Source organism: Schistocerca americana, chromosome X (assembly GCF_021461395.2).
Source record: "Schistocerca americana isolate TAMUIC-IGC-003095 chromosome X, iqSchAmer2.1, whole genome shotgun sequence".
In the NCBI taxonomy this organism is placed as follows: domain Eukaryota; kingdom Metazoa; phylum Arthropoda; class Insecta; order Orthoptera; family Acrididae; genus Schistocerca; species Schistocerca americana.
In genome coordinates, this window is record NC_060130.1 from 757,211,148 (window position 1) to 757,224,341 (window position 13,194).

At 40.6% G+C, this 13,194-nt stretch overlaps 1 protein-coding gene across 3 annotated transcripts in view; it reads right to left on the bottom strand.

The window, feature by feature from the left end:
- Window positions 1–13,194, bottom strand: part of LOC124556845 (C2 domain-containing protein 5) — a 226,041-nt gene that overhangs the window by 131,268 nt on the left and 81,579 nt on the right. For all 3 annotated transcript variants that reach the window (XM_047130864.1, XM_047130863.1, XM_047130865.1), the window contains one exon: window positions 9,534–9,720. In XM_047130864.1, coding sequence (XP_046986820.1) covers window positions 9,534–9,720 — 187 coding nt within the window. The remainder of the gene's footprint in view (window positions 1–9,533; window positions 9,721–13,194) is intronic.

Here is a 13,194-nt window from a genome sequence, read left to right on the forward strand (position 1 = left end):
GTCCACTACTGAGCCTTTGTTTTATTTCATTCATTGCTTCTCTGATATAAAGGTTGAATAGCAGAGGATAAAGTCTGCTTATTAGCTTTATGCAGATTTTAATGCAACCACTTCTCTCTTGGTCTCCCATTCTTATTTTTACCCTCTTAGTTCTTGCACATATTGTATATTACCTGCTGCATCACCATCAGCTGTGGTACACAGCAGTAGCATCAGGGAGGGAGTGCCGCATAACAGGCAGTCTCAGCATGGTGCAACAAATAGTACTGTCAGTTACCTCCTAGATGGCACTCATATCAACTGTTTTAGGTTTCTGCACAAGATATAAAACAGGCCATTCATCTGCCAATAGTTACCACTGCCACCAGAGAGTGCACTGAAACTGAAAGCTATCTGCAACATCCACCAAATAGTTCACATGATGACATTTATACACCGAGCGCACAATTTGAGTGACGGCATGCCAACACTTGAGCAGTTATTGCCCAGTTCCTCCACCAAATAGTTCACATGATGACATTCATACACCGAGCGCACAATTTGAGCGACGGCATGCCAACACTTGAGCAGTTATTGCCCAGTTCCTCGCCAGTTCTTATCAGTTTCTGGCATTTCTCATCAGTTACACATCAGTTATCACCCAGATAAATCAGTTCTTCAGTTTTACAAGTTTCCTACAGTGCCGAACGGTTTTAGTCGTTGTACAGTTTACACCAAGTGTCGAACATAAAAACAAATGATAGTCAAAATATTTATCTGTTGAGAGATTGAACTTAAATATTCTAAACAGCAGTCCATCTGAACTTTAATTAGATTAGCTAGCAATCATCCACTGTGTTATGTTAGCTTTGGTGCAGAGCTCTACATCAGTGCCACACCTTCCCTGGAAGTCAAAGCCAAGAATATTTTTATGTATTTTATTTCCATAAATGATTATCATCATTACTCATGGTTGCCTAGTGATTTTGTTTTAGATATATTGCCTGTGAAGAGTTTGTAGTTCGTGTGCAAGCAAGCCACTTCCATTTAGCTATGGATATCTGTGGCAAGGGGTTCGCATCCTGCTACCTTTGTTTTCGCTACCTACTGTTGGTGAACACAACATCACTTTTCTTTCCCTTTTGTATACCTATTTTGCTGAATATTCCAAACATTTTGCACCACTTTGTATTATTGGATGCTTTTAGTAGGCCAACAAGTATAATGTGTGCGTCTTAATTTTTGATACCTCTTGCTTCCATTATCAAGTGTAACACTAGCACTGCCTCTCTGGTGCTTTTATCTTTCCTAAATCCAAGCTGATCATCATTTAACTGATTCTCAATTTTCTTTCCCATTATTCTGTATATTATTCTGGTCAGCAACTTGAATGCAAGAGTTATCAAGATGACTGTGTGACTGTTCTCACATTTACCTGCCTTAGCTATCTTTGGGATTGTATAGATGATATGCTTCTGAAAATCTGATGGTTTGTCTCCAGTTTCATAGATTCTGTAAACTAACTTGAAAAATTCTTTAGTTGATACTTTCCCAATGATTTTAGTACGGCTGAAGAAATATCATTTACTTGTCAAACTCTTATATTAGATCTCCTGCATTCTCTAAATCAATACTTATTTATTTTCTGACAAGTTAGCAAACAGTTCCTCCCTTGTAGAGGCCTTCAATGCACCTTTTCCAACCATCTGTTCTCTCTTCTGCAATTAATGACGGAATTTGTTCTGCACTGTTAATGCTGACAGCTTTGTTTTCAAATTCTCTGAAAATTATTTTGACTTTCCTATATGCTGATCCTACCCTTCTGATAATCATTTCCTTCTAAATTTCTACATACTTTCCCTCTCCTACTGCAGGTGGCATGCATGTACCTTCTTCCAACTTAACCAACTTTAGGTGGACCTAAAGTTTAAAGTGTATTCCAAATCATGGTGGAACTAGGCATTTTTCACGTACATAAAACATTACCAGAGGTGAAAGAAGTAATGAGTTACAGAAAAAAAATCAGAATATCAACTGGGGATTGAGTCTCTGGTTTTATAGTTAAACACTCACCAACTCACACACTTTGCGACATTGTAATCAAATGGTTCAAATGGCTCTGAGCACTATGGGACTCAACTGCTGTGGTCATAAGTCCCCTAGAACTTAGAACTACTTAAACCTAACTAACCTAAGGACAGCACACAACACCCAGCCATCACGAGGCAGAGAAAATCCCTGACCCCGCCGGGAATCGAACCCGGGAACCCGGGCGTGGGAAGCGAGAACGCTACCGCACGACCACGAGATGCGGGCGACATTGTAATCATTGATGATTTAATTATACCTCCTGCTCAACACGAGTGTGAGTAATCTGAATGTGAACTTCACAAAGTTAATCTGATGAAATCCCATTGCATCCAAATATTATAATAATTTTACATAAAGCAATAATACTCTGGTGACCTTAAGTGGTCCTCATGCCGGGAACCTAATTATGTAGCAGTTTTGGACATGTGTAAAGAACAGATACCATCTTCATATAGTTAAGGCTAACCAACCATTTACCTTCTTCTTCTGTGCTGGATGCACACACATTGTCCGAACTCTTACGGGACTCGGTAAGATTGTCTGCCGCGAGTAATGAGTGTAATGGGCAGGGGCACTACGAATGTAGTGTGTGGACATTAAGTTGGGAATGTGAGTCTCATGGGGAGCGTGCAAGGGATAAATCCCTGCAGTCGCACTATCCTCTGTGCCCTCGGTGGCTCAGATGGATAGAGCATCTGCCTGGATATCCCAGGTTCGAGTCCCAGTTGGGGCACACATTTTCAACTGTCCCCGTTGATATATATCAATGCCTGTCGACAGCTTAGGATCTTGATTTAATTATCATTTCATTTATGTTCATTGTTGTCTTCCTACTGCCACCAGCACACACGTCCTGGCAGTTAGGGTTGAATTTTTCCAATGCAAGAAGCAGACCGATCAGTCTTATCATGCCTGGACCACAACCCTCCACGGCCTTAGTCACAAGTGCCATTTGGTCACAGCCAACTCAAAAAAATCATATGCGGGCATCATGGTCTTCGATATTATAATCCACTCTGCCCCGGATAAGGAAGTCCAACAACAGGCCCTCCAATTAGAGAACCGCTCCTTCAATGAGGTTTTGTCAATTGCCCAGTCGTATGATGTGTCACATGCTGCTGGTCAGAAGCTGGAAGCCTGATATAATGTCATGGGAGTACAGGATGGCTCGGCTGTCTCTGCTGTATCTGGGTAGGACAACCTAGCAGTGGTGCAAGACGGCCAATCCAACGGCTTCCACACATCTTATAAACAGTGTTCCTGCCATCATTCCCTGTTTGTTCCAGTCATCATTCCCTGTTGCTGTCTTGTGTGTCTCATTACTCCTAACATGACAGATCAGAGTGACTCTAGCATTGGGCTGTCTGTCATAAGTGTCAGAAAAAAGGCCACGCCATGGTAATCTGCCACTCAACTGCATAGAATGCAGCATGAGTGACCATGGATATGGAAGGTCATCATCAGGGCTAGTTCCCGATCAGAATTCCAACAAGCTTTTTATTGGCGTTTTGGTTCTATCACAACAGATACAACTGCATGTAAACACCAACATGGCAGTTTCCTTGCTTAATGCCCAAACATATGCAGACATCAGCTCTCCACCGCTATTGCTGGTAAACAGGTGCCCTGGGGTATGGTAAACAGAAAATGTCCTTTCTTGGTCAATTCATGGTTGAAGTTGCCTATAAATCAATGAATTGGTCTATTATCTCTACTATTGTCCATGACGCTACTTCAGCAAACCTTTTTGGGTTTGATACCTTTCAGGCTTTTGGCTTTTCAGTCATAGACTCCATACAGTTGGTTCCCATCAAAGTGCCCAATCAATCATTGGAATCTCTGTGCTCACAATTTCCACATATCTTTGTGGAAGGCCTAGGGCGTGTGATAGACTTTCAAGCGCAACTAACCTTGAAGCACTTGGCTCATTGTAGATATTTTCATGTTAGGCAGATTCCTATAGCCTATGTTCCCAAGTCAAGGAGGAGCTGGACCGACTTGCCTCTCTCAGGGCTGTGGTTTCCATTTCCTCTAACGAATGGGCCACATCCCTCTGTTAAATTGCGGCTCTGCAGCAGTTTTAAGGTCACTGCGAATTCACAATTTGTGTTGGACATGTACCCACCACCACATCTGTATGAAGTGCTCACATGCTTAGCAATGGCCGGGCCAATTCTTCTCCAAACTTGATCTTTCCGAAGCATATCACTGGTTCCCCTTGGATGAGGATCCAAGTGTATCACAGTTCTTAATACACCTGTTGGCCTATATCAATACCAACGGTTGATGTTTGGTGTGACAAGTGCCCCCACAATTTTTCAACACCATCTGGAACAGGTCATGTCTACTATTCCACACTGTTCCAACTATCTGGATGACACTGTTATTACCGGACATACTACAAGCAACCACCCGTACAATCTCTGGTCCTGTTTTATAAATCTCGGGCCATGAGTCTGCATTAAAATCGGCCAAAGTCCAATTTTTTCCAACCATCTCTTGAGTACCTGGCCCACAGCATCTTGTGGCAGGGTATCCAAACCATGGAGAGTCTTGTCAGGGCCATTACGCACATGCCATGCCCCTCGTCGCTGCAGGAACTGCAGGTTTCTGTGGGCAAAATTGCCTATTACCACCAGTTGATGCCTGGGACATCTACCATTGCATGCCCTCTCTACCTCCTTCTCTGCAAGGGTGCTTCCTTTGTCTGGTCTCCAGCATGCCACCAAGTTTTCACCATGCTGAAGCAACGTCTCAGGTCGGCACCATGTCTAACTACATTTCATCCCCACAAACCGTTGGTTTTGGCTACAGATGCCTTTCAGTATGGCATGGGGGCAGTCCTCACTCATCACAATGCAGACGGTGCAGAGCAGCCAGAAGGAAAGAAGAAAGATTGGGTTCAATGTCCCGTCAACATCGAGGTCGTTAGAGATAGAGCACAAACTCAGATTGCGTCAAGGATGGAGAAGAAAATTGGCCATGTCCTTTCAAAGGAACAACCCTAGCATTTGCCTGGAGTGATTTAGGGAAATCATAGAAAACCTAAATCTGGATGGCCAGACACAGGTTTGAACCATCATCCTTCCGAATGAGAGTCCAGTGTTCTAACCACTGTGCCACCTCACTCGGTTGGAGCAGTCACTCGTGCTGCATCCAAAACTTTCAGTCCAGCACAGGTCCACTACCATCAAGTTGAGGGGGAGACTCTCACCATTGTGTATGTGGTCAATGCCAACTAATTACAAACTACAAGCCATTAATTTCATTATTTAGTCCGTCTGCCTGGGTCCCTGATAAGGTGGCCCACAGGTTGCAGCAGTAGACCTTGTTCCTTTCCAAATATGACTATGACATTCATTTTCGCCCCACTGGTTGCAATACCAACGCAAATACCTTATCTGGGCTGCCCGTTGGCCCAGACGCCAAGTTTGATCAAGTGGAGCTCATATGTTTTCATTTGGATATCTCCTCCCGCCAAGTGATAGACGGGTTCCCAATCACTAGTGTCCAAGATGCCAAGGCATCTGACCCTGCCCTAATGCAGGTAGTCCACCTTGTCCAGCAGCATTGGTCTTCTTGACCTCCAGGCCGTGCTTCCGATCTGCTCCGTAATTACGTTGTCTTGCACCACCGTCTCTTGGTCATTGAAGGGGTCATCCTCCTCCTCTCCATGGATGACGCAGCTCCCAGGTTGGTCATTCCCGGGAGTTTATAACAGGAGGTCTTACAGCAGTTACATGAGGGTCACTGAGATGTTTCCCCCCACCAATCATGGCTTGCAGACATGAGTCCTGGCCTAGCACTGACCAAGAGTTGGAACATTTGATTACTGTGTATCCCCAGTGTGCTAATCAACATGAGACTCACAAGGCCTCATTCTCCCCATAGCCTCCAGTAACCAAGCCTTGGGAATGCATCCATGTGGATTTTGCAGGTCCGTTTCTGAATGTGCTTTGGCTGTTTGTCACTGATACATTTTTGCATTTTCTATACACGGTCCAGTGCTCCTCAGCCACTACCAAAGTCAGTATTCAGGCTTTCTAAAAAAATTTTTTGCTGTTCAAGATCTCATAGTTACTCTCATTGTAGATGCATCTGTTCCATGCATTCTACCAGCCAGCCGACAACTTACAGTAAATGTAATGCCATCCTGGATCCAGGAGCATGGGACAGAGGCTGGTCGATGAAATGTAATGATACTATACCAACAGCCATTATATTGATATTGTTTTACTAGGCAACCAGTTTTGACGTTCCTATCACGTCATCTTCAGGCGTATCACATGTATGACACCAAGCACCATTTGTGCATGTATAAGACAAGGCACCAATACTCGTATCTGGTTCCACAGATATCTGAACTTCATGAGCACATGTGCTCTTCACACATGTGCCAGCTCATGAAATTTGGATATCTACAAAACCACTGAGCAAGGTGGTGCAGTGGTTAGCATACTGGTCTTGCATTTGGGAAGACAACAGTTCAAACCCACATCCGGTCATCCTGATTCAGGTTTCCTGTGATTTCCCTAAATCACTTCAGGCAAATGCTGGGATTGTTCCTTTGAAAGGGCACGGCCAATTTCCTTCCCCCCTCCGATGGGACCAATGACCTCACTGTTTGGTCCCCTGCCCCAAATTGACCAACCAAGTAACAGAACCAGATACGAGTATTGGTGCCTTGTCCTATAAATGCACAAGTGGAACTGGGTGTCACTCATGCAACAGGCCTGAAGATGACGTGATTGGAATGTTGAAACTGATTGCCTAATAATACAATATCAACATAATGGCTGTTGGTACGGTATTATTACATGATAACTTACAGAGTTGTTCCTGGCCAGGCTCCCCCTCAGTTACTTGTTGACATTCTGACAAGGATTATTGGACTAGTAGTGTAGCCACTCTACGGCAAACAAGTTTTTCCTTGATTTAATAAAGTGTTGTGTCCATCACTGTTTGTGTGTTCTTTTACAAAAAAAGTCAATTAACGAGCCTTAAGACAATCGGCCACAAAATAATGATTTAGTGCTAAAAATTAAGAACTTGAGCAAGTACCTCATGTAAAATTTCTGGGTCTCCACCTCAATGATAAGTTAACATGGAAGAGCACATCAATAGTATAAGTAGTAAATTAAATTCAGGTTGCTATGAACTATGGAAGTTAGCCAAACTGTCAGTATCAAAGTCCTCTAAATGTTTTACTTAGTATGCCTTGAATCCATAGTGTTACATGGAATAATACTAAGGGGAAGCTCTGTAAATAAGAAGAAGGTACTCATCAATACAGAAAAGAAACTGTTGGAAACAGAGAACAATCCAACAGAGGACAATGAGAAAAGTGTAACATATATAGGGATGTACTTATTCAATAGTCTTCCAAAACCATTAATGTGTTGAAGCACACGGCCAGAGAAATGCTGGAGAAGAATCCATTTAATTCCTTACATGAAATTATTGATTATTAAAAGGAACATCCTAAAATATGACACATGTCAAAGATAGAAAACAGCAGTATCATTCAATTTTGATAAACATTGTGTGTGTGTGTGTGTGTGTGTGTGTGTGTGTGTGTGTGTGTGTGTGTGTGTGCGTAAATTTAAAGATAAGTCACATACTGTAAAATATCATAACATATTATGCTGTAATCTCTCTATAAATAAACTAAACTGAAGAGTACACTATTTAATTGTCATTGTATAACCAAATGTCAAGGTCTGTAAGTAATGATACAACATGTATCAACTGAAATGGCTGAATAAATAAATACACAAATAAATAATGCCCACAAAAGGCAATGTTTTGGGACAGTAATCTGATGGTCCTGGTTTATATCTTAATAGGTGTCACAACATTCTTTGGCCCTTCAGCACTGTGTATGTGAAAACTGAACTGCAAATATTTTTGGATGGAATAAAGGCAGCAAAAGACAGATTTGTACAACAACCATGATCATAAAGACTAAGACACTAAGGTGGTAAAATTAAGTGACTGTAGGAAGATACAAGATGACATAAACAAAATTTCTAGCTGCTGTCATGAATGGCAGCTAGCACTAAATATAAGTTAATGTGGATGAGTAGGAAAAACAAACCCATAATGTTCGCATACAGCAGTAGTAGTCTCCTGCTTGACACAGTCACATCATTTAAATTTAGTACCTTGCATAGCGTTGCAAGGTGATATGAAATGGTACAAAAGACGAATGTTTGACTTCAGTTTATTGGGATAATTCTAGTAAAGTGTGGTTCTTCTGAAGAGACCGCATATAGGATGCTTGTGCAACCTACTCTTGAGAACTGCTTCAGTGTTTGGGATCCGTACCAGGTCGGATTAAAGGAAGACAGCGAGCTGTTGTTACAGGTAGGTTTGAACAATACACAAGTGTTACAAAGATGCTTCGGGAACTCAAATGGGAATCCCTGGAGGGAAGGCACCATTCTTTCTGAGGAATACTACTGAGAAAATTTAGAGAACCGGCATTTGAAACTGACTGCAGAATAGTTCTGCTGACTCCAACATTAATTGCACATGAGGACCATGAAGATACGATATGAGAAATTACAGCTTATATGGAAGCATACAGACAGTCATTTTTCCCTCATTCTATTTGCGAGTAGAACAGGAAAGGAAATGACTAGTAGTGGTACAGGGTATCCTCCACCATGCACCATATAGTGGATTGCAGAGTACTGATGTGGATGTAGCAAGGACAACTGGCCAACCTCTAACACTAACACGGCCAAATCCATAAATTAACATGCTGACCCTATGAACATATGGGATAAAGGCCAGGTAAAAGAATAAGAAGAAGGGCATGCATGTTATTTCACTGTAATATTGTAGTATGTACTTCAAAATATTGCACACATGCAACAACACAGCATCTGCAAGGAAGATTTTTACCACCAAACATGAAAAATAATATATACATCACAGATAAAAGTATGCAAAACATTTTGTCTCTTTCTTTGCAATCAACTTTTAAATCATGGATACAAAAATATCTTTTAGGCTATTCCTTCTCAATCATTTTTATACACACTCCTTGGTCATTTATTTTAATTTTTCATCTAACTAAAACGTCTCTGTCTTTCTTCCAAGTTCTACAGGGAATCACCTGATGAGCTTTCTGCTGAAAGTGACTGTTCCATTTAGAAACAATTTATATGGCAAGCATTTTTCACATGTCCCATATGTTCCCTCTTCCCTAACTCCATTTGCATTCATTCCTACCTCTACTTTGATGCTGAGAATCAGAGTTACAGGCAAAAATAGGGCATAATTCCTTCACAATTCATGAAAATTTTGCTACTTGCTGCTATTTTCCAGTGTGGAAAGCCACTTAAAAAGGCTCCATTACACTTTCAATTTTATACTGCTTTAGATTCTCATAAAAGTTGGAAATCTACAAATAACACAATTATTACACATTATAAAATGTTATAGTAACCACTTACCACCAGTCACATTTGTGCCAGATGGGACACCTTCAGACACAGCAGTATTTTTGATGGGAGGCGGTGAAGGTAGTAACAGAGGGTTTAAATCCAAATATACTTTTCCAATTGCATCATTAGCAGAGTAAGTGTCATGATCCATTAACCGAATCTGGAGAGGTTCATCCTGCAACTCTGAATCATCCACCTATAAAAAAGAAGTGTCAGGAAACTAATGAATATGAAGTGTCACTTCCATTAACTGGAACTGGAGAGGTTCATTCTGCAACTCTGAGTCATCCAACTACATAAAACAAAAGTATTTCATGGAACTAATGAACGAACAACAATTACAATTTTTTGCTTCTTTCCATTTGTTTCTTCTTTGCTTTCATTCTGTTTACTCAAACAGATCCACCAAGTCCCCCCCCCCACCCCTCCCCCCGTTTCCAACAGTACACAGTGAACCTACCTGGTGGTGGGCTGATCTTAAACAGACAATGGATTTTTTGTCTGTATACCTGACATAAAAACTGAGGTTCTCATGTAAAATATTATGACAGACAGACCTAAAAATATCATTTGTAATGCTTTCTCTCGTAAACTGAATCAAATTTAATACAATTCTGGACCTCATGTGAAGGAAAGGTGACTTCTTGCTCCAAACTTGGCACAATACATTAACAAAAGCCACACCCATTTCTACATTATTTGAACAAATACCAAATGGCCGCAGGCAATTATTGAAAAGTCATTCCATGGGAGGGTGAGCAATGGTGCGGTATACAGGCACATGGAATATGGAATATATTCTGTACAGCTGTTATACCACAAGGCGTTCTGCCTGACGTGAAGTGGCAATTCACTAGCCTTGCTGCAAGTGCAGGAATGTGGCTCCTCCTTAATCTCTCTGTGGCCAGCCTGATTCCTTCGCGGTGGCCTATGCCCCATCTCTCTTGGTAGAATACTCACCATGCATCCATAATCAACATGGGAGTACATAACAACACTATAAAACTAGAGCAGCCACACTCAGTCTGCAACCCATGTCCCAAGGGTTGTGCAGTTTAAGATATTAATCCTGTGCAAGACTCCTCATCTCCACATAACTACTGCAACCTACATCTATCTGAATCTGCTTAATACATACAAGTCTTGGTCTCCCTCTACAATTTTCTACCCATCGCACTTCCCTCCATTACCAAACCAACAGTACCTTAATGCCTCACAATCCTTTCAACTTATCCCTTCTTTTAGTCAAGTTGTATAATAAATTAATTTTCTCCTCAATTCTATTCTGCATCACCTCATTAGTTATCCAATCTTCTCATATAATATTCAGAATTTTTCTGTAGCCCCAAATTTCATCCAAAATGTCTTCCTAACATTTAAGTTTACATTAAATGTTGACAAATTTATCTTTTCCAGAAATGCTTTTCTTACTACTGCCAGTCTGAATTTTATACCATTTCTACTTCAGCCATCATCAATTATTTTACTTTCTGTGTCTTGTTTCTTAATCCAATTCCCTTACCATCATCTCTCACTTAATTAAACTACACACCTCACTTTAAATTTGTTGGTGTTCCTCTGATCATCTCTTTTCAAGAACTAAATATCTCATTTAGTTGATCTTCCAAGTCCTTTGTTGACTGACAGAATTACGTCACTGGCAAACCTCAAGGTTTTTATTTCTTCTCCTTGAATTTCAATTTCTTTTCAAAATTTCTCTTTAGTGCTTGCTCAACATAAAGATAGAATAGAATGTGCTACATAGTCTACAACCCTGTCTCACTTCCTGTTCAACTGCTGCCTCCCTCTCATGCTCTTTGATTCTCATAACTGGAGTTTGGTTTCTGTACAAGTTGTAGACAACATTTTGTTCTCAGTATTTTAAGCCTGATTAGTTCAGGGTTTAAGATAGTGTATTCCAGTCAACATTATTAAGTCTTTTCTAATTCAACAAATGCTATACATGCTGGTTTGCCTTTCTTCAGTCTGCCTTATAAGTCGTAGGTTCAGTAATGCTTCAAGTGTCCCTACACTTCCTCAGAACCCAAATTGATCTTACCTTAGGTCAACTCCTACTTGTTGTTCCATTCTTCAGTAGATAATGTGTGTCAGTGTAATTACAGTCAAGTGTCGCTACTTCATGTTTCATTAAAACAGTGCTTTATAATCAGCATGTAAACTCCAACATCCCATCTACGTGAGGGTGTCTAATTACCATATGTATTTCATACCTGGGATCAGGTGATAGGATGATGATATGGGCTTATAAGAATGTAACCAGAGGATGAATGGTAAGAAGCAACACTGTCTTAAAGTGACAACCATGACATACCAACGAAGAACTGTGGCTGAAAGCAACAGTTGCTACACATTATGACCATAATCTTTCATCATTGATAGGGTTGTGTTTTGTGGTGCAATTGAGTGGCAGATAATGATAATTGAAGGATAAATTGTCACAACCACATAACTAACTTGAATGAACAGTGTTGGTGAATATTATGTAGCCATGGGAATCATGGCTTATGTAAAAGAAAATGTACGAGTACACAGTGAACAGGGCATCCAGAAAAGGGATGTTGTGAAATTTACATTAGAATAAGTGATGGGCAGTCTGTAAGCTCAACACAATACACAGAAAAACAGAGAGCAGGGGCAAAATGAGAAGTACAGGAGGATAGAAAGCTTTGAAGACCTAACAGAAACAGCATGAAATACAAAAGTGGGACATAGAAATGCTGAAAAATGGATTAGAACTGAAGATGGAAAAATTTGCCAGAACATGTAAAGAGTAAGTCAAATACATCTCACAAAATGGAATTTGCTGGAATAACAAAAACAAAGATTCCAGAAGAGTGCAAATGCCTTGTCAACTCAGAGTGTCAACAGGTGACATCTGGAAGGAAAAATCAAAGAACAACATAATTCTGTCTCAAGTGGATGCTGAATCCGACAATTTCAGGTGTCAATTTGTTGAAAACACTACAGAAAGGAAGTGCAAGGATCCCGCAGATACTTCAACGAGACAAATGATAGATGCAGAGCAAGGAATTCACATCATACAGTGGAAATTACATATAAGAATTCTCTACGTCACAGTTATGGCAGAACTGAATCTATCAAATGGGCTTTTAGAGCTGTGTAAAGATGTGTTAGAAGAAATATGAGTTAGAAGAAACGTCATGCAGCAATGACAAACACGAAAAGGCAAGTGCAGATGGAAAGTTACCTTAATGTGCAACAGTTCCAGCATTTAAATCCATGCAATAGCCTGCATCAAGTAGCTTCTGTGAAACATGTTCATAGTGCCCGCAAGAATTTACAGACTGACACAGTTGTGTAGGTCACCACAACTGCAGAAGATTGTGATGACCAGTAAAAAATCCAAGATATTTTCTTACAGCTGTACTGGCTGTAAAACACACAACCAATCTGTTCCAAGAAGTCAATGGAAGTAGTAAAGACACAAAATATAAGAAACAAAAGAAGAAGTAAGATAAATAGAAGAAAAGGAAAAACATAAAAGAAGAAAGGTAAAAGGAAGATGAAGTAAGGTACAGAAGAAGTGAAAGCAGAAACAGGAGGAAGATACATCTACATCCAAATCTACATGATTACTCTCCAATTCACATTTAAGTGCTTGGCAGTGGGTTCATCGAACCACAATCAT